A 27,409-nucleotide genomic window follows, 5' to 3' on the forward strand; every position below is an offset into this window, starting at 1 on the left:
TAGCCGGAATTATAGGCATGCCCTACCACGCCCGGCTGATTTTTTGGTTTTATTGTAGAGATGAGGTCTCACTGCCCAGGCGGGTCTCAAACCCGCGGGCTCAGGCAATCCACTCACCTCAGCCACCCAAAGACGCGGGATTACAGGCTGAGCCACCGAGCCCGGCTTGTATATATTTTTAAAAGGACAGAACTGGACTGCAAGGTCTCTGAGGTATCAGCATGCCCCTTATAGCGCCTCTGAAGCTGCCCTGTGGATCCAGCTCCTAAGGGTTCATAAGGCCATGATCTGTCTCACAAGCACATGGTGTAGCCAATCCTGAACAAAATCAAAATGCTCAAGTCAGGCTCTCCCTGGTATGACCAACTGAAGGTGACCATACCTTCTTTGCTAACTTGCCATGGTGGTGTCTAACTCCCCTCCCCTAAATCTGGGCTGCCCTCGTTGACTAGCTCCATGAATAGAACCAGGCAGAAGTGCATTCTGGGACTTCTGCAGCTAGGTCAGGGGAAACCTCGTTGCTTGCCCCACCCCTACCCAAGCACTGCCTCACTTGGACTCCCTGGCATGTTTGCTCTAGGGGAATGAGTTGACACGTAAGTAGGCTGACTGGTGGAGGCTGCCATGCTGTGAGGAAGCCCAAGCTCGCCCGTGGAGAGGCTGTGAGGAGACAGAGAGACACCTGGCCAGCCGCTGGCTGTGCCGAGTGTGTCATCCCAGGCACCTGGCATGGGAATGAAGAACCTGTCTTGGACGCTCCAGCCCCAGCAGATGCAACATGGAGAAGAACCAAGGAACCGAGCTGACACCCAAACTGAGGTCCAGATCGAGGTCCCCAGATGGGCAGCCCGGCTCTCCTTGGCAGTTCAAGCTATGCCAGCCAAGTCCAAGTCAGCATAGAGTGGAGCCAAGCCCTCCCTGCCATGCCCCACCCGAAATCCTGACCCACTAAATCAGGAGCGTAAGAAGTAAGTGATCATTTCGTGCCTTTAAATTGTGGAGTAGCATGTTATGCTACAATAGATCACTGGAGCACCAGAATTGTGGGAGACTGAGGCTTTGTCAGTTTCCAGTTACTGCAGGGAACGGGCACCCTGGTAGCAGTAAAAAAAAAAAAAAAAACCATATATGAAATATATATGTCAAGCCGGGCTCGGTGGCTCAGCCTGTAATCCCGTGCCTTTGGGAGGTTGAGGTGAGTGGACTGCCTGAGCCCACAGGTTCGAGACCCGCCTGGGCAGGCGAGACCTCATCTCTACAATAAATAAAAAAAAAAAAAATTAGCCGGGCGTGGTAGCATGCGCCTGTAGTTCCAGCTACTTGGAAGGCTGAGGCAGAAGGATCACCAGAGCCCAGCAGGTTGAGGCTGTGGTGGCTGGGAGCGGCCGCTGCACTCCAGTCTGGGCGACAGTGAGACTCCAACTCAAAAAAAAAAAAAAAAGAAATATATATGTCTACCCAACAGACTTGTTACTACGGCTAAGATGATAACAATTCTATTACTATTGACAATCATAGGAAGTGATTAACAATTATTTGTTGTTGATGTGCCATGCATGGTGCTAAACATTTTACAACACAAGTCATTGAATACACACAGTGAGTCCATGAACTTGACCCTATGACAGTTCACCTTACAGACAGGGATTCCAAGGAAGCTCCAAGAGGGTGAGAGGCTTGCTAAGGTAGAGAAGCAGAACCTGGTTGGTGTAATTCTAGAGCCACGATCTATAACCACAGCCTCTCCTGTCTGGACATGACAGATCCTCGCCACCCTCTAGACAGCCTCAAGCTGCCTGCTGCCTTCTAGGGCCTGTCTCCCCTTTGTTCCTTCAGGACTGACAAGAATGCAGGCAGCAGAGGAATGCACGCAGCAGAGGGCAGCTTCTGGACCCCAGATGCAGGAGGCCAGAGCAGGCCTGCCAGGGACCCAGTCAGCTGCCGCATGCTCATTCATTCACAAACACTAGCTGAGCTCCCAATCGGAGCCACGCCAGGGCTGTTCCTGATCCCCTAGAGCAGACAGTCAGCCAGGCAGACGACATGAGGAAAATGGGGGATGCTGGGGCAGGGAGGGGTCCCAGACAAGGTCCCTCTATCTCCCAGCAAATGAGCCACAGCCTGGGAGGCGATCGGAGTTCGCCCAGTCAAGACTGTGCATGGGGTGAATCAGATGAGGCCTAAGATGAGAGGTGAGGAGGAGACGGCTCTCTCCTCTGCCTTCTGCCCCACAGGATCCCACAGGATCCTCCCAGGGATGGAGGACGGGACAGGCACGTCCCCCTGTGTGCTGGGAAGCCTCGTCCCTCACAGCTTCCCTGCCGCTTCCCTATGCTCCCACCTCGCCAATCACCGTCTCTCTGCCCAGGGTGCCCTTGTCACCCAGAGCGGCGTAGACAGGTGCGAAGCGGCAGGGTGTGGTCCTGGGGCTTCCCTCCCTCCGTGCCCCACGCAGCTGTGCAAGTTCCCTCGCACAGGGAGACCTCAGCACCCGCTTCTAGGTGACGAACCCCAGCAAGTCCCGTGTCCTCGCTCATAGATGTTGGGCCTCAGAGTGTCACCAGGGCAGCCTCCCCAGCGCGCCTCTGCAGGCCCCACTCACAGCTCGAGGAAGAGCCCTCGTCAGCCCCCATCAGCCGAGGACTTTCCCAGGGGGCGGGGCTTTCAAGCTGCACCTGCCTGGGGGGTGGGGGCACGAGGAGGATGAGTGCCTCTCTGGCCATGCCAGGGGCCGCCCAGGCGGCGACACCTCGAGACCTCGCGGCTGGAGGAGAAGGGCCGGGCCTCCCGGGCAGGGCCTGTCAGAGACAATTTCACAGCTGAGTGGGCTGGAGGTTTTGTTCTTCTCTGAAGCCGCCAGGGCTGCCCATGGAGAGGGAAATGCTTCCAGAAGCTCCGGTCAGAGCACGGATGACACTGTGCGCTCTGGGCTCTCCCTGGACTTCCCAGAAGTGTCTGGATTTGGTTTGGTTTCATTTTCTAATCTGGAAACATTCAGTCCAGCAAGAGAATCCGGCGGCTCCCCTATGGTAGACCCAGCTAGGTGACAAGAAGCAGCAATACGCAAGCCGGACCTGGCCTCTGCTCCCACGGCGCCCATTCTTGTTGGGGAGAAAATGTTGCTGAATAGATGCATGAATGAATCAAGCACCCTTACTGCCTCAGTTTCCCCGCTGGACAAGCCATAGAACAAAAAGCTTTCAGACCTTTTGGTGACGGGCGCTGTTCTCCTGACAAAGCATTATTATTATTATTATTATTTTTGAGTTGGAGTCTCACTCTGTCATCCAGACTGGAGTGCAGTGGCCGCTCCTGGCCACCACAGCCTCAACCTGCTGGGCTCCGGCGATCCTTCTGCCTCAGCCTTCCAAGTAGCCGGAATTACAGGCATGCGCTACCACGCCTGGCTGATTTTTTTGATTTATTGTAGAGATGAGGTCTCGCTGCCCAGGTGGGTCTCAAACCCGCAGGCTCAGGCAATCCACTCACCTCAGCCTCCCAAAGGCATGGGATTACAGGCTGAGCCATCAAGCCCGGCCAAAGCATTATTTTATACTGTAGAAAGACAACAGGCACTTTTGAAATGAAAGTCTAGTTTTAAAAAGCAAGGAGCAGGGCCAAGAGTAGTGGCTTATACCTGTAATCTCAGCACTTTGGAAGGCTGAAGTGAGCAGATTGCTAGCCCAGGAGTTCAAGACCAGCTTGGGCAACATAAGTGAGACATTGTCCCTACAAAAAATATTTAAAAATTAGCTGAGGCCGGGCTCGGTGACTCAACCTGTAATTCCAGCACTTTGGGAGGCCTAGGCGAGTGGATTGCCTGACCCTGTGGGTTTGAGACCAGCCCGGGCAACTTGGTGAGACCTCATCTCTAAAAAAAAAAAAAAAAAATTAGCCAGCTGTGGTAGCGGGCACCTGTAGTTCCAGCTACTTGGAAGGCTGAGGCAGAAGGATCACCAGAGTCTAGGTGGCCGTGAGTGTGCCATTGCACTCCAGCTTGGGCAACAGAGTGAGACTCTAATTCCAAAAAAAAAAAAAAAAAATTAGCTGGGTGTGGTGGCATGCACCTATAGTCTCAGCTATTCAGGAGGGAGGCTGAGGTGCGAGGATTGCCTGAGCCCAGGATCTGTGAGCTGTAATTGTGCCACTGTATTCCAGCCTGTGAGACAGAATGAAAACCCTGACTCAAAACAAACAAACAAAACCCAGAAAGACCTCTTGGGGGCACAGACCTGTTAATAAACAGGGCACTGACCTCCTTCCCCTAAGTGTCCTCATTACTGGTCCTCTGACCTTCAGAATGCAAACACCACTTTTATACCCTCCGCTCTGCTTGGCTACCTCGGCCACAGCTCTTACTTGGGCTGAAAAATATTCCTACCTATTTTCCATAAGGAAATCTTTGTAGCAGTCCCAGTGGAAAAGTCAAAAGTTTGACTTGAAAAAAGGAGCTACTTCAAAAGCATTGTCAAACCGAGGTGAGGGTTCCTTTAAAACGCATAAATTACAGGGGGCATCCATTAATCAACCTCTAGGCCACTCTACGGCAGGGGGGGCTCTGGGTGGGAGGTACCAAAGGGACAGAGACCGACATACCTGGGGGAGGTGAAGTGAAGAAAATCCACGTTGAATAAAAGAGTAAATTAATGTGTTTATTACTTACTGCCTGGACTCTGTGTGTGCGCGCGCACGCGTGTGTAGAAAAATGAAAGAAAAATGTAGAGTTTTTTCAATAATAAAAAGAGAGTTGCACTGCGGGGCCCCTAAAGCTTGTGAAAAATTAAACTCGACGGATTCAAACTGTCCTATTTCCACTTCAAAAGAGAAAAGGCACTGAGCTCTTCCCAACTTATCTTCAAACGCCCAGCACCCTAGAAAGTTTCTTTAAAAAAATAAAGGCTCCTGTTCCCCCAAGCACTGTACCGGTTACTGTACCCACTGTCTCTCCCTCTTCTAATTATACCCCTGTGAGTCTATTAATCAACTTGTAAATTATTTAGAGAGTCATGCGCCGTCTTCCGCTAGTACAAACACACCGCATGCAAAGACTTGCTGGAAACGGGCAGAGGTCCCTCAGGTCTCCCCTCCGCGGCAAGACAGCTCGCAGCTTGGCAAGGATGCTCTGCTGAAAACAAGAAATAGCATTCCGCTTACCTCCTCAGATGGGGAGGTTTACTCTGGCTTTCAACTGAGCAACTCTTTGCAGGATTTTAACAAAAGAGTAAAGCTGATCCATTGTCGAATCTTTCGTGTGCATTTAGTGATGAGAATATTAATTCCCCCTTAAAAATGAAGCACTTCAGCGGAGCTCTGATCCAGGCCTCCTGGGATCTGGACTCGCGGAAGTCTCTGGAAAACACTCGTAATCACCCCAGTTTGGGGCTGCTTGGGCTTGGTTGTGCGGCTGCGTTTGCTAGGGTGAGGTCTCATTACCAGAAAGGGTGCATATTAGTCTTGACTCTCCCTCAAAACGCCTGCCTCTTCTCGGGTTCTATTAGGCCATGAGGGACTTTCTCCAGACAGAAATATTTAGGAAATATAGGGGTGAGCGGGAGGGGCCCAGGTAACACTTGGTAATGACCTGTCTTCCACGTTATCTTTTCTATACACCAGGACTTTTGCTTTTCGGGGAAAGTTACTACCAATTAAATAGCTGTCTTCTCCACTAAAGTTAGCACAGTATATGGGGGGTTTGTGCCAAGGAAATCGGGCCTTCCTGCAACTGAAATGCTCTGGCTTTTGGGGAGATGCTGGCAGGATGGGGTTACGGGGGGCAGGTGAGCTACCAGCTCGTTGTAACGGGGCCAACAAGCTTGCTGGGTAGGAGTTGGGGCATACAGTTCTCCACGCCTGGAGAGACAAGAGATGTGGGAAGCTAGAGTCTAACCCTGCTGGGTCAGAAACTTCATTGCTGGGGACAGGCCCTCGCTGGAGGGCTCTTGACTGTACAGTTCTGGCATGTTCTGAGTGCGCTGCTGATGGACGGAGACAAGCACTCAAACACTTAAGCCAACAAGGACAAGCTCTGCCTTTGGCTGGTTTTAATCTCTTTCCTGAGTTCTCCAGAGAAAGTCCAAGCAACATGTGAGAATGAAAACAGTTACTAGAGCCAGGCAGAAGCCATCCCTACCGACTGAAGATCCAGTGGTATGTCAGGCTTCAGGCCCAGCAATCCAGGAGCATGCGACATCTACCATCCCCAGCCACCAGACCCTAATTTATGGCTAAAACTCTCATGAGAAAAGATTAAAAATAAAGCAGAGTGGACTTCATGATGACATGAGTCTGAACGGCAGAGTGAGAGAGAGGAGGGGTAAAACTCAGGAAACCAGACATTCCAACGGGCAGAGATAAAATGGTAACTTTCTTTGGGGAGATCTATTTCTCAGAATGTGGACATTTCACAAACACCCTTTGGTGAGAATGAAATCAAGAGAAGGAGACCAAGCACATCGTTTGGTATGGTGGCCATTGCGAGCCACTGCTGATTAAAGCAGAGAGTTGAGATCTACTGATTCCTTTGTTTGATTTCAGAGAGAAAAGAAAACATTTGCACACATCGCCACAGCACATGGCGACAACAATCTCATTTTTTAAAAGTCAGTGTCTCACGCTGTCACCCAGGCTGGAGTGCAGTGGTGCAATTACAGCCTCGACAATTACCACAGCCTCGACAATTACCGTAGCCTCGACATGCTGGGCTCAGGTGATCCTTCCGACTCAGCTCCTGAGTAGCTGGGACTACAAGTACACTCCACCACACCCAGCTAACTTTTTGATTTTTTTTGTTTGTTTTTGTTTTGTTTGTTTTGAGTTGAGTCTCACTTTGTCGCCCAGACTGGAGTGCAGTGGCCGCTCCCGGCCACCGCAGCCTCGACTTGCTGGGCTCCGGCGATCCTTCCGCCTCAGCCTTCCGAGTAGCTGGAATTACAGGTGCGTGCTACCACGCTCGGCTGATTTTTTAATTTTATTGTAGAGATGAGGTCTCGCCGCCCAGGCGGGTCTCGAACCCGCGGGCTCAGGCAATCCACTCACCTCAGCCTCCCAAAGGCACGGATTACAGGCTGAGCCACCAAGCCCGGCTAACTTTTTGATTTTTTTGTAGAGATCAAGTCTCCCTAAGTTGCTCAGGCTGGTCTCGAACTCCTGGACTCAAGCAATCCTCTTGCCTCGGCTTCCCGAAGTGCTGGGATTATAGGCGTGAGTCACTGCATCCAGCCAACAATCTCATTTTAAATGATACCAAAACAGCAGGGTACTTATTTTTCAAAAGGCCCAGAATAGTTTTTACTTGTTTCGTACTAGTGTAAAAGTGACAGGAACTTCCCAGCAACTAAGGCTGCATGATTTAAGCCGGACCCCGTTTGTCGTATGCCGAGCAAACTCCCAGTGACTTTAATGGAGGTTGCCTGCATGAAGAACGCTGTGCAGGGAGCCCTGGGGAATAAATTTGTTCTGTTCACGGCAGCTTGAGTCGGAATGAGTTTAGGAGGTCAGACCTATATATTTCAAAATCCAGGCACAGAGTAAGCATCTCCCCAGCCCTCTGTCCACAGAGCCATCGCCAAGAGCCTAGGATCAAGGGACTGAAGACGCGCTAAGATGGGGCCCTGGGGTCCTTTGCCCAGTAAATGTGGAAAGATGGGAAAACAGGACAGTTATTAATTTAGCTGCTGAGTCGAAAGGAGGAGGTGTTGGCAGCACCTGTGAGGACAAAAAAAGAGCATAACCAAGTCTGCAGAGGTCACGGCTGGGACATAACATCATGAGGCCTGGAAGGGAAAAGAAGGCTGAGTTGCTCCACGGGGGGAGAAGATGACATCTGGATCCACTCGGCTGAGCCGGCGATGGCAGTGACGGTGACTGTGAGGGTGGCAGAGAGGCACCACGATGACAAAACCACACGTCTCTGGGGCGCGCAGTCCAAGGTGAGTGTAGAGAGTGCACAAGTCTGCAATGGCAGGGTTCCCAGGGAAAGACGGCCAGGGGCCAGCAGCCAAGAGCACGCATGAAGCAGAGTCCCCAGGAGAGGAGGTCCAGGGTCATGAGGAGAGTCCCCAGGAACAGTCAACACTGCCTGGCTTGGGGAGGTGGTGAGGATGAGGTTTCTACACTGGGCAGCTAGATGGTAAGATGCTCCAGCAGTGCCATCTGCCGGCTCAGAGATGCCAGGGGCCCCTGCTCTGGGATGATGCCACCTCCGTGTTCTCATAGCAATTTCTGCCCCGTTCGTTAGCTGAGCTTCCTTAGCTTCATGGGCTTTTGGGTTTCATGTGTGAAAATTCCCAACATGCAGGGGAGTGACTGGGTGCTTTCCCATGTTCCCAGGAATGCTGCTGGCACATAGGGCAGGGACACCTGAAACAGGCCTCATGGAGGGAAATCTGGGATGCCTCCAGGAACCCAAAAGAGATGGAGGAGTAACCACTGACTCCCTCTTCTGGAAGTTCTGAAAGTGTTAGGGGAGGTCCCTTCTGACCGTAGGGCATGCTGGGAAGATGGATCCCATCATCCCGACACCCTGCTGCCACCTTCTTCCCCAGAGGAGAGTCACTCAGGGTTGGGCCTAGTCCTTGCACCTCCATTCTCTGACTGTTCCCTCCCCTCCTGCCTGCACTCAGTCAGGCTCTTCCTGGGCAGGCCTGGGGGCCTGTCTCCCTGTCCGCACCATTGAGGAGTGGTCATTTATTGGGCGGCTTGTCCTGTCCCCAGGCCTGGCCTCAGAAGGTCATGTTAGGAAGCCCAACTGTGACCTGTGATCCCACCACATTCTTCATCGGATGCTCCAGCAAACTCGGGGTTTTGTCACCTAATAGGTTCAGAACTCAGGGGGTGATGAACCGCCATCCCTCCAACCCAAACAGTGGTATGCTTGCAGGCCAGGGGACCCTTGGGTCACAGATGTCACTGACACCCCATTTGGGAAGCAGGGGGCCTCAGCCTGACTGCCAATTGCAATTATTGATTGACTGATTGATTGGAGTCAGGGTCTCACTCTGTTGCCCAGGCTGGAATGCAATGGCATGATCATGAGTTAGGCGAGCCTTCCTCCTCAGCCACCCAAGTAGCTGAGACTACAGGCACACACCACCATGCCTGGTTAATTTTTTTTTTTTTTTTTTTGTAGAGATGAGGTCTCACTATGTTGCCCTGGTTGGTCTCGAACTCCTGGACTCACCTCAGCCTCCCTAAGTGCTGGGATGACAGGCATGAGCCATGGTGCCCAGCCCCAACTGCAGTTATTCCTCCACAAGCCAGGCTGTGGTTAACTAAGCAGAGTCTCCCTGTTTAGCCTGACCTTCGCTTCAAAACAAAATTCTGTCGAGAATCATTTAAATTTCCTTCCTGTTTCAGCTGGCGGCGAAGTGGGCCCCTGCCAGACCCGGGTGGTTCCAAAACTCTTTCTTTGAGAGCTGAGTGCTTTGGTTTTCTCTGCGGTTTCTCCACAGCCCACTAACGAGACCCTGTTAGTGGTTATGAATGTAAATGCATTCTTTGTTATCCCTGCGAGATCAGGATTAGTGAAATGACAGAATTTATTGCTTCTGTTAGGAAGATATGATATTGGTTGTTGTTGTGTCTTTAATTTTGTAGGAAGAGCGAAAGTATACAGCTACATGGTCTAAATAAACAAGAAGCGGTGGAAGAAAAAATTGAGCCTGGAACACTGAAGATCCAAGCTATCTGACTGCTAACTTTATAGGAAATTGGAAAAATGTGCAGTCTTCTTTGTTTTCACCACAAAACAAAAACAAAAGCAACACTGCATCTGTACCGTCATTGAAAAGACTCCTCAGGTTGTTTTTAGTGGTAGATGAGTTAAGCTGACTGTGTACAAGGTTAATGTGCTTTGATTCAAACAAATTCATTTCTGTCTCCATAAAAGGAAGCAACACCAGTCTGGGCAACTTGGCAAGACCTCATCTCTACAAAAAATTAGCCAGGCGCGGTGGCACGTGCCTATAGTTCCGGCCACTTGGAAGGCTGAGGCAGAAGGATCGTCTGAACCAGCAGGTGGAGGCAATAGTAGTTGTGATCGTGCCACTGCACTCCAGGCTGGGTGACAGCCTGGACTCAAAAAAAACGTAAAAAGAGGTACCATTAGCCGGGCTTGGTGGCTCAGCCTGTAATCCCGTGCCTTTGGGAGGCTGAGGTGAGTGGATTGCCTGAGCCCGCGGGTTCGAGACCCGCCTGGGCAGCGAGACCTCATCTCTACAATAAATCGAAAAATCAACCGGGCGTGGTAGCGCACGCCTGTAATTCCGGCTACTCGGAAGGCTGAGGCGGAAGGATCGCCGGAGCCCAGCAGGTCGAGGCTGCGGTGGCCGGGAGCGGCCACTGCACTCCAGTCGGGGCGACAGAGTGAGACTCCAACTCAAAAAAAAAAAAAAGAGGTACCATTTACCTGAAAGATACAGGTTGAAAAAGTCAACAAAATAGTGCTCATGTCTGATGGTTAATTAAAGATCCGTAAATGCCCAACTCCCCATAAGGCAAAGAAAGATAAGACTGCCCTGTCAAATGGTAAAGAAAGTGGAAGAAGAAAACTAGAATGCCAAGTGTCATGAATCATAAAGCATCGACATCCTAATATGATCTCCTTGGTGACCATGACATTTCAGGAACTCTGAGAACTAAATGGCTGTGAGGAGTCACTGTTCTCTTTTCAAACAATTGCTAAAACTACAAAATGACAATGTGACTTGAAATACAGAGATAAAATATAGACTATGGGTATAAATAAAACTTAATGGAAAAAGTCAAACAACTTTAATATGCAAAGAACACTTACAAACCAATTAAGAGAAGAAAACAGCTTAATTGGAAAATGGGCAAAGGGAAAAATAAGCTCATATGTTAAGGCTATAAAGAGGTACTTCACAAAAGGCAAAATACACATGACCAATTATCTTATGAAAATATGTTCAGTGATATCAACCTCACTAATAATCACACCTGTAATCCCAGCACTTTCGGAGGCTGAGGGCAGGAGGATTGCTTGGGGCCAGGAGTTCAAGACCAGCCTGGGCAACATAGTGAGAACTTGACTACAAACAAACAAACAACAAAAAAAAAAACCCAAATAGCCAGGCACGGTGGTGCACACCTGTAATCCCTGCTGCTTGGGAGGCTAAGGCAGAAGGATCACCTGAGCCCAAGAGGTCGAGGCTGCAGTAGCTGTGAACATGCCACTGTCCTCCATCCAGCCTGGGCAACAGAGTGAGAACTTTGACACACACACACAAAAAAAGGAAAGTTGTGTTTTGTAATTTTATATTTTGAAAAGCTGCAAGAAGAATCACATGACTCCTGTATGCCCTTCCCCAAGACTCACCAACGGCCCCCACTGCCTCATTTGCTTGGTCCTTGTCTTGCTTCTGAGCTACTAAATGCTTGTTCGTGGGGAATTACATGATCCTCTAGCCCTACAGTGGAATAGTACCAGCAAAATTGAAAACTATATAAACCTATGTGGACTTGGTATCACACTCATTCATTTATTCATCACATTCTCCTTAGGACGCTCATAACCACCTCAGCCCCAGCAGCCCGGTTAAAGTGGGAATTTGCATTGTTGGAGGGCAGTTACATTTGGGGCTGTGGCCGGGCTTCTGCCTTGTTACTGTTGTTGCTATTGTTTTTCAGTGACAGCCCCTGCCCTCGGCATGCCTCCCAGGCATAAGCGATGTCCTCATGACACCCCTGCTGTCTACCTCCATCCATCCTGTCATCGAGAAGCCTGGGGCTTCAAGAAAGGCAAGGTGGTTTCTTGGGGCCGCATGGCTGGTGGGGGTGGCACTGGAATCTAAACCAGACTGGGAAGCATCAAAGCTGGCACTGGCTTTTACCCTCCCCTGGTGTTCCCTGCTCCTGCCTCACTCTATGGGTCGCCGCAGCGACCTAGGAATAGACCCCCTCACTGGCCCACCCCTACACAGCTTGTTGTTGTGGATGCTAGCGCCTACTCCACTTCACTTGAACTTCACCCTGGGAAGGAGGACATCTTGAGGAGGGGCTTGGGAGAGCCAGCCAGGACATCTCCCTGGGGACCTTTCAGCTGATGATCAAGAGGACGCAGCCTGTTCTCAGGTGCTTCCCCATCAACTTGCTCTATCTAGAAAATGGTGGGAGAAGGCAACGAGCTTCCACCAGGGGGGTGTCCCAGCCAAAGCCCACACTGTTCATTATAATGGCAGCTTCTTTTGGGGCCAACTGTCTTCACGATAAGCCTACGTTCACAGCAGACTTGATAGCCGAGCTTGAACTGCCTGCGCAGAGGAACTATGACACTTAATGAAAGACAGAAAGATGAGGGTGGGTGGAGAATTCACTGCCCGGGGGAGAGACGCAGCCACAAATTGGCTGTGTAGCCTCAGCTGGACAGGCTCTTCTCTATGGCTCACTCGTGGACTTAGGGAGCTGAACTAGAATGATCCCAAATGTGTCCTTGCTGGGGGTTGGATCCCACAAATGATTTCAGACTGCAGAGCACAGAGGGGATCTGGAAGAATTACCTGGTCCTGCTTCCCCCACAAAACAGGTGAGTGTCTAACCCCCTGAGGAACAATGGCTGGCCCATTCTTACATCGGCAAAGCTGCCCCCTAAACTTTCTGACTTCTGACTACTCATTAAATTGAAATATTTTGCCCACAGTATTTCTGTATACTAAATAATAAAGGTTGTGTTTGAGAATAAAATTTGACTGACTAAAAAAGAGGAAAAGAAAAAAAAGGATGTGGAAAGTACTGTGGCCTCTCTTGGCTCTCAATTGTGAGTGTTATCAGTTATGAAAAGCAAACATTCTAGAGAAACAGGAACATTCGAAACCTCCAGTGATAACCCCACCACATCCACAAACTCACCTCACTTGGGATCAAGCCTAGGCGCCAAGAGGCCTTGCCAAGGAATGAGAAACAGAGCCTTTGCTTGCAAGAAAACCCAGCTTCCATTCCCTGGCTGTTTTTCCCAGTTTTAAGCCCCTAGATACTCAGAGAGCCTTCTACAGAGAAAGTTCTCTCCAGAGCCTGCAAGGTTGCAGCAGTTAGCAGGAGGCGCGGCCTACCTGCCATCTTCTTTTCAAAAAAGGGCTGGACGATCTCGCCAAGTTTTGTCTTGTCTGCCACAGCCCCTTTCAGCAGTTGCCCACAGCAGACTGAAAGAGAGAGGAACAGAAAGGTGCCCATTAAATTTTAAATAGGAGGAAGAATGAGAAAAAAAGAAAAACCAAAAAAAAAAACCCCAGTGCTGCCTGCTGTGGGGGAAAAAAAGGTCACTGAAAAAAAGTACAAAAGGGTTTTTCAGTGTGTGGGTATGTGTCCAAGTAAAAGTAAATATCAAAAAGGAGCCAGGAAATAAGAAGAGGAGGGAGATGTGAAATGAAAAAGAATGCATCTGGCAAAGACCATATTAAAAATGGACGGCGTGGAAAAGACACTGACAAGGGATGCTGCCCACAGAGAAGCATCTCGGGGCCTCACTACGCCTAGAAGTGCTGGGCAAAACCTGGCACCCGCCAGGTCGCTGCTGAGGGTCAGCATTCAGGTGGGACCTGCTCCCCTGAGTGATGTGCCCGGGTGTGTCCACATCCGTCCATCACCACACGCAGGAGGGTGGCAGAGGGTGTTGCTTCCATGGCTTTCCAGATGGCACGGCGTCTCCATGGGGTGGTGGGTCCACACAACAGGATCATTTATTGTATTATCATTATTATTATTATTATTGTTATTGTTATTATTATTATTAGAGTTGAAGTCTCACCTTGTTGCCCAGGCTGGAGTGCAGTGGCGTGATCACAGCTCACTGCAGCCTTGACCTCCTGAGCTCAGGCAATCCTTCTGCCTCAGCCTCCCAAGTAGCTGGGACTATAGGCACAGGCCACCACGCTCAGCTGATTTTTTTGTACAGATGAGGTCTCCCTGTGTTGCTCAGGCTGGTCTTCAACTCCTGGGCTCAAGCAATCCTCTTGCCTCACCTTCCCAAAGTGCTGGGATTACAGGTGTGAGTCACTGGGCCTGGCCAACAGGATCAATTTATATTCCAAGTGGATGAACTCATAATTACAAGACACCATGCTGGAGTTAACTGACCTGTGGCCACTGCCCCACTCTGGATGCCTGCCGTTGTGGGCAGGGCCACTGTGTCATGCCCCATTGAGTCTCCAGCTCTAAGCACAGGAGGCTCTGCTGGACAACGAGTGTGAGTGAATGAACACAGGCTACCATCTCCTTGGCTGTGAAAGCTATTAATAGTCAAAGCCAGAAGATTGAGGTTGTATTTTCATGAGTTATTAATTACACACTCTTGGTTTTCTTACCTTTAAGGCTAAACATTTTTCTGCCTGTACTAAAGAAACCAAAGGCCATCCTAAAATTAACTCAATAACAGGAATGGTGGAGTCCACTACCATCACCAAATATTTATTCTTCAATAATAATAAGTATAATTCTCTATATAAATGAGAGCAGTGATCCAAAGTGGTGGGCAGCTTCACCAGCAAAGTAATAAAGGCAACCAAGACTTTTCTACATGCCAACTGCTATGCTAAGTGTGCTTTGTCTTATCCAATCCTCACAACAACCTGTTGCTTCTCAGGCAAGGAAACTGAGGCTCAAAAGATGGAGTAACCTGTTCTAGAGCATGTAGGGCAGAGATGAGATCTAAACCCATGTCTGTGTAACATCAAGCCCATGCTTAGCTTCTAGTTCTGGCCCTGAAGGAGGAACAGGTGTCATATTTAACTTTTATTAAAAGCTATGAAACTGAACAAAATATATGAAAAAATTATTGAGAATCATTGGACAACAGACACAACAGGGCTGTAATCCTTGAGAGAGGAGAAACACACAAAATGAGCCCCATATTCACCCTGGATTTCCACCCTCGGGCACTTTTCAAACCATAGCATAGGAGAAATGGAACCCAAACAGAGACCCAGTCTGATTGGGTAGAGGAAGCAAAGAATGGCATTTGAGGCTGCAGGACAGCTAGAACCTGTGGAGCAGGGAACTAGAGAGGAGGGAGCTAGGAAGGGTAGGAGTTCCAGAAATCTGCATGGGGACTCACTGAGTCTTTGGTCAATACCAAGCTGCACATGTACATGTGACATTCCCCAGGCATGGCAGAGAAAAGCCACTGGAAAGTGTGAACTGACGGCAAAGTCACACAGTGCTGGGCAAGGCTAGATTCTGGCGGTCAAAGTGAGAAGCTTTGCTGGACACCCAGATATTCAGCTGAGACTCCAGAAAGGCCACACCTTAGTTGTAGGATACTCTGGTCCTAAAGTAAGAACACTCCAGTCCCACCTTGATGAAGACTAAAAATAAACCTCAATGAAATGGATTTGATCCTCCCATCAACTGCCTGTTAGAGCTCAACTCTCTTAAACTCAATTTTCTTAAAGCAACCCAAACTTTCAACAATGTGAGAAACACAATGTCTAGCATATAATTTAAAAAAAGCAGGAAAATGTGATCCCGGCAAGGAGAGAAAACACAACATAGAACCAGACCAGGAGATGACACAGATGTCAGAATCAGCACATCGAGACTTTAAGATAGTTATTATAAATATATTTAAAACCTTAAAGGAAAAGATAGTTAAGATGAGCAGATGGAGAATCTCAGCCGAGAAATGGAAACTGTAAAAAAAAACCATATAGAAATTCTAGAACTGGAAAATACAGGATCTTACATTTTAAAAAAATCACTTGGTGGACTGCAATCAGCGAATCTGAAGACAGGGAAATAGGCAACAGAAGGAATCTAAACTGAAGCAAAGAGTAGGGTGGGAAAGACCTGGAAGAGTAGAAACTCAGGGACCTGGAAAACAATACCAGGCAGTCTAAAACATGTAACTGGAATTCTAGAAGGGGGACAGGGGACAGACCGAGAGACAGAGAGAGATGGGGAGGGGAGAGGAGAGGGAGAGAGAGGCAGAAAAAATTTTTGAGAAAATGACAGGATAGTTTCAAAATTTGATTTAAAAAAATCAACACATCCAAGAATCTGAGATCCAAGCAGAATCAACACAAAGCAAGCCACACTTTGATACATCATCGTCAAATTGCTGAAAGCTAAAGAGAAAATATTAAAAGCAGCTGGGGACAGGGGGAAATGTTTCATATATAGGGCAACAATGGTAAAAATAACCTCCGAGATCTCATCAGAAGAAATGCAAGCCAGAAGACAATGGCATGACACCTTTAAAGCGCTAAGAGAATAAAAACTGTCAACACAGATTTCTATATGCAGCCAAAACATCCTTCAGAAATGAAGGTGACATAATGACATTTCAGATGTATGAAAGCTGAGAGAATTTGTCACCAGCAGACTTTCACTACAAGAGATGTTAAAGGAAGTTCTTTAGACTGAAAGAAAACACTAGATGGAAGCATACATCTAAACCAAGGAGTGAAGAGTATTGATATGTGGATACATACAGGTCTGCCCCCACCTTATCTTACCTTCTTTAAAAGATCAATGACTAAAGCAAAAATAATTACAATATATTCTGGGGCTTATAACATATGTAGAAGTAAAATGTATGAAAATTATAGCATGAGGGACAGGAGCAGAGTAGAGAGAAATTTTCTGCTCTAAGGTTTTACATTATCCATGAAGAGGTATAATATTGATTCAAAATAAGCCATGACAAGTAAAGGATGCATCTTTAATCTCTGGAGAAAATATTAACCAAATAAAGCAAAGAGATATAGCTAAAAAGGAAACAGAGGAAATATCATGAATTACCAAAATATATTTGGTTAATCTAAAAGAGGGCAGGAAAAGAGGAACAGAGACCAGATGCCACAAATACAAAGTGAAAAAATGAGATGGTAGATTTGCAGCTGACCATACAAAAATTACTTTATATGGAAATGGACTAAATACTTCAACTAAAAAACACAGAGCGGGGCTCAGTGGCTCACAACTATAATCCCTGTACTTTGGGAGGCCAAACCAGGAGGATCGCTTGAACCCAGGAGTTTGAGGCAGCCTGGCCAACATAGCTTGACCCCATCTCTACAAAAAAATTTTTAAAAATTAGCTGGGTGTAGTGGTATGCACCTGTAATCCCAGCTACTTGAATCAAAGCTACACTGAGCTGTGATCATGCCATTGCACTCCAGCCTTGGCAACAGAGTAAGATTCCAACTCGAAAGAAAGAAAGAAAGAAAGAAAGAAAGAAAGAAAGAAAGAAAGAAAGAAAGAAAGAAAGAAAGGAAGGAAGGAAGGAAGGAAGGAAGGAAGGAAGGAAGGAAGGAAGGAAGGAAGGAAGGAAGGAAATACTGAAGCAGAATACTCACCTAAAGACTCAAAGTCTGGAAAGAGGAAATAATTATATTTGTGGTGAAGATATTCAAATAAGGCAAGTGTCCTTTTGCTGTGGGGACTGGCAGGGCATTTTGAGAAGAAATAATGGGCAAAGATGAACTCCACAGGGCTGACCTGGATCCTTCCATTTTCTATGTTTGACCCTATCTGTGTACCCAGTAAAGTGCATTGCCTGCAGCAGGAACTCAGTGAGTAATAATATTCAAATAAAATTCCTCATGGATGCTTCTTTTTTTCCCTCCCTCCCTCCCTCCCTTCCTCCCTCCCTTCCTCCCCCCCCCTCTCTTTCCCTCCCTTCCTCCCTTCTCTCCTTCCTTCCTTTCTTCCTCCTTCCCACTCTTTCTTAGAGAGAGGATCTTGCTCTGTTGCCCAGGCTGTAGTGCAGTGACATGATCACAGTTCATTGCAACCTCGAACTTCTGGGCTCAAGTGGTCTTCCCACCTCAGACTAGCTGGACTTCAGGTGCATACCACCACACTCAGCTAACTTTATTATTATTATTTCTTTTGTGGAGAAGGGGTCTTGCTATGTTGCCCAGGCTGGTCTTAAACTCCTGAACTCAAGCAATCCTCCTGCCTCAGCCTTCCAAAGTGCTGGAATTATAGGCATGAACCACTGTATTCAGTCCAGGGTTGTTTTTGACTCTGATTCATGCTCATTTTTTTTTTTAAAGAAAGGAATTATAGAGTACATCACTCTACAGACATCAGCAGTTTGGTGTATCGCCAAAAAAAAACTTCAGATTTTTTTCCTGAGCATAGATTAACAAAACTAACATACTTTTGAAAAAAATGAGATCACCCCCTGGATACAGTTGAACAGATTAGCTTTCTGCCACTTGTGGATTTAGAAATGTGTCACCAACATCAAATCACTTTACAGATTTCTTATTAATAGCTGCTTCAAGGCTGGGTGTGGTGGCTCACGCCTGTAATCCCAGCACTTTGAGAGGCTGAGGCAGGAGGATTGTCTAGGACCAGCCTAGGCAACATAGCGAGATCCCATCTCTAAAAACAAAAAAGCTGCTTCATACTCCATTATCATTATGTGGGTTAACCACCACCTATTTAATGAACCCTCTTATTAGTCTGAGGTGGGCTCTTTTTTTCATTATGCATCTAGCACATTGCTCATTGAGTATCTGAATGAGGGCTTCAGCAGAATAAAATTCTAGAAGTAAAATCAAGGGGTCAAAGGGTTTGCATAGTTAGCGTTTTAACCAACAGCAGTTTTTACATTTCAGAAGGTTGCACCCACACATATTCTCACCATTGTAAGTGGGAGTCTTCTGATGAGCTTTGTGGGAGCGAGTGTGGAGCTGTTTTGTCTGTTTCTGTGTGTTTGAGGATGTTTCCCCATAACTAAGAAGTTCACAGACATGGAGATTAGAACCAGGCAAGGGGGTGACCACAGAGGGGCAGACAGTGCCTAGAACTCTGAATTCCGACAGGCCTTTGCAGAGGGACCTCAAAGCCCCAGGCTGCCCTTTCCCAATTAAGTCCCTGAAATTAGTTTACTTAAATTTCATGATGTCTTGGATTTATCAAGAATACCTTTGAGCCGGGCATGATGGCTCACACCTGTAATCCCAGCATTTTGGGGGCCGAGGTGAGAATTGCTTGAGCCCAGGAATTCAAGACCAACTTAGGCAACACAGCAAGACCTTGTCTCTCCAAAAAATCAAAAAATTAACCAAGCGTGGTGGCACACACCTATAGTGTCAACTTCTTGGGAGGCTGAGGCGGGAGGATCACCTGAGTCCAGGAGGTTGAGGTTGTGGTGAGCTGTGATTGTGCCTGCACTCCAGCCTGAGCAACAGAGTGAGACCCCAACTCAATAAAAAAAAAAAGAATACCTTTGAGAAATGTGAACTTTATGAGTTCATCTCCAAACGCTCAACCATTTAAGAGTCCCACAATGGCTCTTTCATAACAAGCAAAAGCTATTATAGGTTTTTCTATTTTAATTTTTGGAAAAATCTTGGCAGGTAATTTCATCTCCTCATGATTAGGGCATTGGACCAATTTGGCGAGACCTTGTCTCTACACTAAATTAAAAAATTAGTCGAGCGTGGTGCTTGCCTGTAGTTCCAGCTATTTGGAAGGCTGAGGCAGAAGGATCACCTGAGCCCAGCAGGTCGAGGCTGCAGTGGCCGTGAGCGTGCCACTGCACTCCAGCCTGGGTGATAGAGTGAGACTCTCACTAAAACAAAAACAAAAACTCTGTCCCTTCGCATAACAATGCATGTAGTACTTACATAAGCATGTGGGTATAGAGACAGGTAGACAGCATATATCTATATCTATATCTATATATTTTGAGTTTGGGATCTTACTCTGGTGCCCAGGCTGGTGTGTAGTGGCACAATCACGGCTCACAGCAGCCTCAGGTGATCCTTCCATCTTAGCCTCCCAAGGAGCTGGGACTACAGGTATGTACCACCATGCCAGGCTAATATTTTTATTTTTTATAGAGAAAAAATATGTGGCCCGGGCTGGTCTTGAACTCCTAGACTCAAGCAATCCTATCACTCTGGCCTCCCAAAGTGCTGAGATTACAGACATAGGTCTGTTCATTCTTAACAAAGAAGTCATCCCTAACCACTGTGGGAAATTCAGTGTTAAAATAGTCTTAAGAAGTGCAGTCAAAAGAAGGAATTATTGAAATAATTCATTTTTAAAAATTGATGCAAGGAAAAGCATCCTTTATCCTAAAGCGTCCCAGTAAACAAATACACAAAACAATTGTTCAGTTTTCTGGCTTCATTTTATGGATATGATTTTGTCTTTGATTCCTGGCTAGTCTCCGTGGCTTTAGAATTTTCAGTTGGAGGAGATGTAATTGAAAAGCATTTTTTATTTAAAACTGGATCCTTCTGGGGTGGTGTGTATATGTATATATTTGTGTGTGTTTATTTGCTTATACTCTCTTTTGTAGGGTGTGTATGTATAATTTTGTGGGCAGATGCATATTTATGTATTTGGGGGTACAGATCTCATGTTTCCTTAGTAAATAAAGTAGAGGCTCTTTAGGCTTGTGGAGCACGAGGGGACAACGCTTTTAACTCCCTCCAACCCTGCCCTGCGTTTCTGCTACAGTTTCTTTGCCTTCCCAGCCCTTTATCCACCTGAACGCAGGCTGGCATCCAAGTCCGCCTGGGACCACCCCAGGAAAGACCTGGAGAGCTGATTTCAATATTTTCTTTCCTGGTAAAATATTTATTGAAACTGTGCAGAGCGAGAAGTCTTCCTCTGGTTCAAAAATTGTTTGCCTGTAAACACACTGACCTGGGTTGTGGGCGCCAAGTGAGACCGAAGAAAATAAACAAACAGCGGATTCGGATTATGCGAGAGCTGAGCCTTCAAGGGGGATGGCAGGGGTATGTGGGAGCACACCTGGTGCACAGCATAGAAAAACCCCTGCTCCAGAGGATATAAAGATACAAAGAATGACGGCTGGAAGATGTGCTGGCTCTTTGGGCTCTGGACATGTTTTTATGGTTAATGTGTTTATGGCAATATTCTTCAGGAGGAGAAAAATCTATCCCTGCAAAGATGGACTAACTGAAAACTGTTAAGTGCAGAGAGCAAGACAGAGAAGTGAAGATGATCCTCTTCCCTCGTCCTCCCCATGCCCCCCACCCGCCAAAAAAAAAAATTAGAGCGCTGGGGAGGGCAGAAGGCAGGGAAAGGCTTGAGAAGCAGGGCCATTCTTGGCACTCACCATTGACAAGGCCGTATTTCTGGGCCAGGAGGGCGGCCTGCAGACTTTTCCCGCTGCCCACAGGCCCACATAGCAGCACCCTTGGGGTGAATGGGGCATTTGATCGATGGTTGGTTTGGACGTAGGTCAGAGCTGGAAAGAGAGGATGTGAGGATGACAAACCCAGGTCCTCAAGAAGAGGAGACCAGCTTACAGCACCTCTGCATTGATTCTTTGAACGGCAGTAGTTATTTCTCCTTCACAGCACCATGGAAACCCTCTGTGCATCAGCCCAGTGGCCAAGGGCGAAGCGGCGGGGGAGGGAATTTTGTGGCAGGCCTAGACACCAAGGCGGGCAGGGGGCCATGATTCATAGAGGTCAACCCTCTGAATACTGCCCTGGAATTCCTCTAACACACGGTGCAACACGTTCAGGTTGGAGTGGGGACGGGTGTGGTGTGGCTGGGAGGCTGGGCTTGGGACGGAACGGCACTATAAGGTTGGTAGGTTTCCACACTGAATCCAGGCTCAGCCTCTAATCCAAAGCCCTGGGACTAGGCTGATCTCCTAGGGGAGGTGCACAATGGCTTTCTGCTGGGTGTGCCTGAGTGTCAGACACTGGCTTTGATAAATGCATGAGGCCATACGGAGGCCTAGCATGCAGGGACTTCTAAAGGACTCGGGAATTGGGGGAGAGTAATTTGTGCAGCTGCACTCCAGTGACACCAACTCTGCTGCGAGTCTCCAAAGAGGCAGTGATCAAATAGGTCACAGGGGTGGGCAGATGTAGCTGCGTGGTCCTGGCCTGTGATGTGCCCCTGGCATTTGATGAACAAAGGGGAGTGAGAGACAGGGTGAGTGTCTCCAACAACGAGGTGCCCTGCACTGTGGGGGGCACTGGATGCCAAGGAGCCACAGCGAAAACCCACTGAACATCAAATCACCCGAGCTTGGAAGAGGGCATCTGTAGGAACAGGCTGAACAGGCTGTGAAGGGTAGCATTTTGGGCATCTGAGCCAGGAGAGGGGCCTGCCCCCAAGCCGGCCTTCCAAACAGGGTCTCCTTCCCCAGGTCTCATGTCCTGCCAAGATCCCAGACCATCCCAGGCAAGATCAGCTGTCGGTGGCTCCACCGCTCCTTCCTGCCAATCTGCCTTTGCCAAAGTGCTTCCCGTGAACATTGCCCTGCGCAAGGGGCCAGGTCAGCATGCCTCCCTCAGGATCATGCCACACAAGAGCCACCCACAGATGTGGCGAGTTCCTTGGCCTCAGCACTATTGACAATCAGGGCCAGATGACCCTTTTTTTTTTTTTTTTTTTTTGAGTGGGAGTCTCACTCTGTCGCCCAGACTGGAGTGCAGTGGCCACTCCTGGCCACCGCAGCCTTGACCTGCTGGGCTCCGGCGATCCTTCCGCCTCAGCCTTCCAAGTAGCTGGAACTACAGGCGTGCGCTACCATGCCCGGCTAACTTTTTGATTTATTGTAGAGATGAGGTCTCGCTGCCCGGGTAGGTCTCAAACCCGCAGGCCCAAGCAATCCACTCACCTCAGCCTCCCAAAGGTGCGGGATTACAGGCTGAGCCACCAAGCCCAGCTTCAGATGACCCTTTAAAAAATTTTTTTTATTGTAGAGATGAGGTCTCACCAAGTTGCCTGGGCTAGTCTCGAATCTGTGGGCTCAGGCAATCCATTCGCCTCGTCCTCCCAAAGTGCTGGGATTACAGGCTGAGCCACCGAGCCTGGCCCAGATGACTCTTTGTCGTGAGGGCATCCTATGTATTGAAGGATGTTGGGAAGCATCCCTGGCCTCTACTCACAGGTGTCAGTAGCACAGTCCCAAGGTGTGACAACCAAAAAATGTTTTCAGACGTTGCTGAATATCCCTGGGGGTGGTTGTGAGGGTGGGAGCAAAACTTCCCTTAGTTGAGAACCACTGGGATATGTTCATTGTGCAAATTTTGCACTCTCAACTCTTGGCCAGGTGGTGACTCATGCCTGTAATCCCAGCACTTTGGGAGGCTGAGGTGAGAGGATTGCTTGAGCCCAGGAATTTGAGACCAGCCTAGGCAACATAGCAACACCTCATCTCTACAAAAATTAAAAAAAAAAAAAAAGCTAGGCGTAGTGGTACACGCCGGTAGTCCCCGCTACTCGGGAGGGAGACAGAGGTGGAAGGATCACCTGAGCCCAGAAGGTCAAGGCTGTGGTAAGCCGTGATTGTGCCACTGCACTCCAGCCTGGGTGACGGAGTGAGATCCCAAAAACAACAACAACAACAACAAAGAAACCTCTTTGTAGGATTTTTTTATATTGGAAAAATCATTAGCGCTCCTACAATCCCCTCCTTTTAGAAGACCCAGGTAAATGGAATTGGACTGTCTTTAAGGTTGCCAACATCCTCATCGTCAAACAGCATGTATCAATTGCTAAGGTAAATACCCAACAGGCATAATCTCACTTGTTTGACCCAACAATTCCACGGGGCTGTGTTACTCTTGCCCCATTTTACAGATGTGCCAATTAGGCCCAGAGACTTTGCAGAGCTGGGGCGGCTCTCCCAAACCAACTGCCAAGGGTAACATTCCCCCACTGAGAGAAGCCCCAAGGAAGCAAGTCAAGCAAGGCTCTCTTTATTCTCAGCCCTTCCATAATCCAATGCATCTGAAAAGCACAAATACTACAGGCAAAGTAGCCTGCTTACAAATGATGCTTAATTTACAGTAAATAACTAAGTTAATTAGAAGTAATGATCCCCCAGACGGTCTCAACATCTAATTATTCTTTTTAAAAATATGTGGTTGCTGGATGCACTGCAGAGAGATTAAAAAAACAACACAGAGAGAATTTTGCATTCCAATTTTCAATTTATCTCTCTGCATTATTAATTAATAATAATTAATATTCAGACACTCACATTTTTATTTACAATTCCAGGCATGAATTCTTTATGAACGATCATATGAACTTTTAAATTTAATTAAGTAATTTGGAAGTAATTAATGTGTAAATTCAGAATCATGGCATAAGATAAATGTTGTGGTTGTTTATCTTAAGAGCGGAGTTGTTTGCTACTAAAGACCCTTCCGAGATGCAAAATCACTGGAAAATTAGAAGCCATCATAAGCCTGGCATTTTAAAATTTCATTTTATTTTATTTGAGTCAGGGTCTCACTCTGTCACCCAGGTTGGAGTGAGGTGGCACCATCACAGCTCATCACAGCCTTGACCTCCTGGGCTCAGATGATCCTTCTGCCTCAGCCTCCCGAGTAGCTTGGACTACAGGCGGGCGCCGCCATACCCAGCTAATCTTTTTATTTTTGTAGGGAAAAGGTCTTGCTATGTTACCCAGGTTGGTCTTGAACTCCTGGGCTCAAGCAATCCTTCCACCTTGGCCTCCCAAAGTGCTGGGATTACAGGTGTGCACCACTGCACCCAGCCCAGGATGTGTCACTTTTTACACATCCACCGATTGGTTGACTGCTCCCTTCAGAGAGCAAGGCAGTGCCACTGACACCACCCTGGGGTCTCTTCACAGGAAAGGTGGCAGGGAAGGACAGGAGGAGCTCAGAGGCACCTTTCCAGCAAAACAAAACCTTTCTTGAAGATATTTGAGAGAATATATGAAAAAAGGACTTTGTAAACTGTCAAGTGTCTTCAATAGCTGTTTCTCCCTTCTGTTTTTTTGCAAATACTTCATTTACCCAGCACTGCAGGGACAGGAACAACTGGATTTTCAAATGATCAAAGCTCAAGACTTTTAAAAATTATAATACAGCTACTTTGGGGTAGAATCATTCCAACTTTCCCATGCCTTTCTGGTCAGGATGTTGAATAATAATAATAATAATAATAGCAATGACTTTACTGAGCCAGTTCTCTGCATCAGCTACTGGGCTCATGGTTGTGGATGCGAGATTTGGAGCTTCTCATTTAATCCTCACCGACCTACCCCTGAAAGGAAGGCATAAGTTTTGTTCCTATTTTAGAGATGACAAAACTGAGGCTCAGGGGGGGTCAACAGAGTTACACTCTCCACACACCTTATCTGTGGGGAGGCTCAGATTTATTTTATTTTTTGAGTTGGAGTCTCACTCTGTCACCCAGGCTGGAGAGCAGTGGCACACTCTTGGCCACTGTAGCCCCAACCTCCTGGGCTCAGGTGATCCTTCCAGCTGGAACTATAGGCATGTGTCACCACACCCGGTTAAATTTTTTTTTTTTATGGTAGAGATGAGGTCTTGCCAAGTTGCCCAGGTTGGTCTTGAACCATGGGCTCAGGCAATCCTCTCACCTCAGCCTTGCAAAGTGCTGGGATTATAGGCGTGAGCTACTGCACCTGGCCAGGGCCGAAATTTGAACACAGATCACTTGGTGCCAAAGTCTAGGGCTCAGCCACCACCCCTCCCCAGCACAGGCTGTCTCTGCTGGTTTCTAATGAAGTTGCTTGAACATTTGTTGCCGATGTGGACAACAGCACAGTGCCGAGCGTGGGGCTGCTTCTCTCTGTTCTAAATGGACGCATGACACCTGAGTTGTGATGTGGGGTTTCTAGTTCTTGTGGTGGTGGTTTTTGTTTTTGTCTTAATCTTTATACATTTTTTTCTTTCTTCTTCTACAAGGTCAAGCCCAAACTTCTAGCTACATGTCCCTCCCACCCCATCCCTCATCTCTCCTCCTCCCAACACCATCACTGTCAAATCTGCTGTGGGCCAGAGATGTGACCACGTCTGAGTGCAGGATGTCAGCCCAGGGTCTGCAAGTGGGTGCCCCCAGGAGCCCTGCACACATGCGTTTCTGGGCAAGGAGCCTGGGTCATCTGGGACTTGACTCCCAGGGTCCCAGGCACATTCTAGATACTGGCTGCTCCCACAGTGAGTGACAGAGATGAGGAGGTGGAGTACTTGGGTGCCCAACCCTCGGACACGAGTCCAGGGTGGGGCTGCGCGCCTGGGCTTACCCTGGTAGAAGACGTCCATACACGGCTGGTCTGCACTGATGACTTTCAGGATTTTGGGGTAAGAGGGGAGAATCCTGACGATGTTCCTATGATACTCCAACAGTTTCTGAGCTGTCTCCAGCTCCGAGATACCCTCTGGCACCATCAGACGGTTCTGGACTTCAGTTTCGGGGGGCCAGTCAAAGGTGGTATGATAAATCTCTGCAAGGAGAGAGGTGCATGGTTAGAATCATCCACCCAGGGGCCATATGCAGGCGGGAACTGTGACTCCCAGAGACATGGCTGACCAAGTTAGGACTGGTGCCAATACCAGCACTTCTAGACTGGTGTTGGCTCTGGGCCTGCTCTGTTGTTTGTTTGTTTTTTTAATATTAGGAGCAAGGCGTCACTATGTTGCCCAGGCTGGTCTTGAACTCCTGGACTCAAGTGATCCTCCTGCCTCAGCCTCCCAAAGTGCTAGAACTATGGGCATGAGCCACTGCACCTGGCAACTATTGTTATTGTTGCTATGATAATGCCAATCAGTGCAGGGCAAGGTGCCGTGGATTTCTGAGCAATTCCTCTGCGCCAGGCACTCTGATATGCACCCACCCGCAGACTCTCATCCTCACAGCAATGCCATCACAAAGTAGGGTTTGGTGTTTTCATCCACAAGTACAGACAAGAACACTAAATCTCAGAGAGGGACCCCATATCTGCAGCTAGAAAGGGGCAGAGCCAGGGAGCCACAAACCCAAGTCCATCTGCCAGTAAAGCCCAAGCCCCAGAGGTCAAGGGCACTCCTACTTCCTCCAACCCTCCAGAACTGTCTGGTCTTTAAGACCTAGCTCGGGGGTTCCCCCTCCTTAGCATCTGCCGATGTTCCTAGGTGATGCCCATGCCCCACCCTTCTGTATATGTATACCAAAGAACACAGGGGCACGGAGTTTGTCTCAGGGAGATATAGACATCCCCTGGTTCCTGAATGGGTTCAAAGTCTGGCTGACCAGTGTCACCATCCACACCTGGCTTTGGTTCTGCCACAAACAAGGCACCTCCTCTAACCCAAACAGGACTCTGTTTCCTCATCAGTCAAAATCTATCACCTCCCAAGTATCTTCCAGCTTGGAGCCCAGCCTGTGGCATTTGAGCCTCTGCTTGCCTGGGTGGCCTCTCACAAAGCCCTCTGAGAACCCCTCCGCATGTGCTCAGGAAATGACAGCCAGGGCCGTCAAGACGACTGACTCTGAAACCCCATGGGGTGGGGGCAGGGCGGGGGTGCTACAGCCATACCTCCGGTCTGAGGGTCGATTCTCTTCCCCAGGTTTCTCTCGATCAGGACGGTGTCTGACGCACTCAGCACGACTGAGCAGAGAAGAAAAGGGGCGAGACCAGGCATGTCCAGCAGCAGGGGCCACACATTTGAGTTTCATGGGC

General features: G+C 48.2%; 1 protein-coding gene across 1 annotated transcript in view; it reads right to left on the bottom strand.

Moving 5' to 3' along the window:
- Positions 1 to 27,409, bottom strand: part of LOC103251725 (adenylate kinase 8-like) — a gene marked incomplete at its 3' end in the record, with an annotated part of 88,711 nt that overhangs the window by 13,246 nt on the left and 48,056 nt on the right. The window contains exons 6-9 of the mRNA XM_021708710.1: positions 27,266 to 27,337; positions 25,994 to 26,194; positions 21,059 to 21,190; positions 13,065 to 13,154 (exon numbers count right to left, since the gene is read on the bottom strand). Coding sequence (XP_021564385.1) covers positions 13,065 to 13,154; positions 21,059 to 21,190; positions 25,994 to 26,194; positions 27,266 to 27,337 — 495 coding nt within the window. The remainder of the gene's footprint in view (positions 1 to 13,064; positions 13,155 to 21,058; positions 21,191 to 25,993; positions 26,195 to 27,265; positions 27,338 to 27,409) is intronic.

This window comes from Carlito syrichta, unplaced genomic scaffold (assembly GCF_000164805.1).
Source record: "Carlito syrichta isolate Samal-C Ts95f unplaced genomic scaffold, Tarsius_syrichta-2.0.1 Scaffold144091, whole genome shotgun sequence".
Lineage (NCBI taxonomy): Eukaryota > Metazoa > Chordata > Mammalia > Primates > Tarsiidae > Carlito > Carlito syrichta.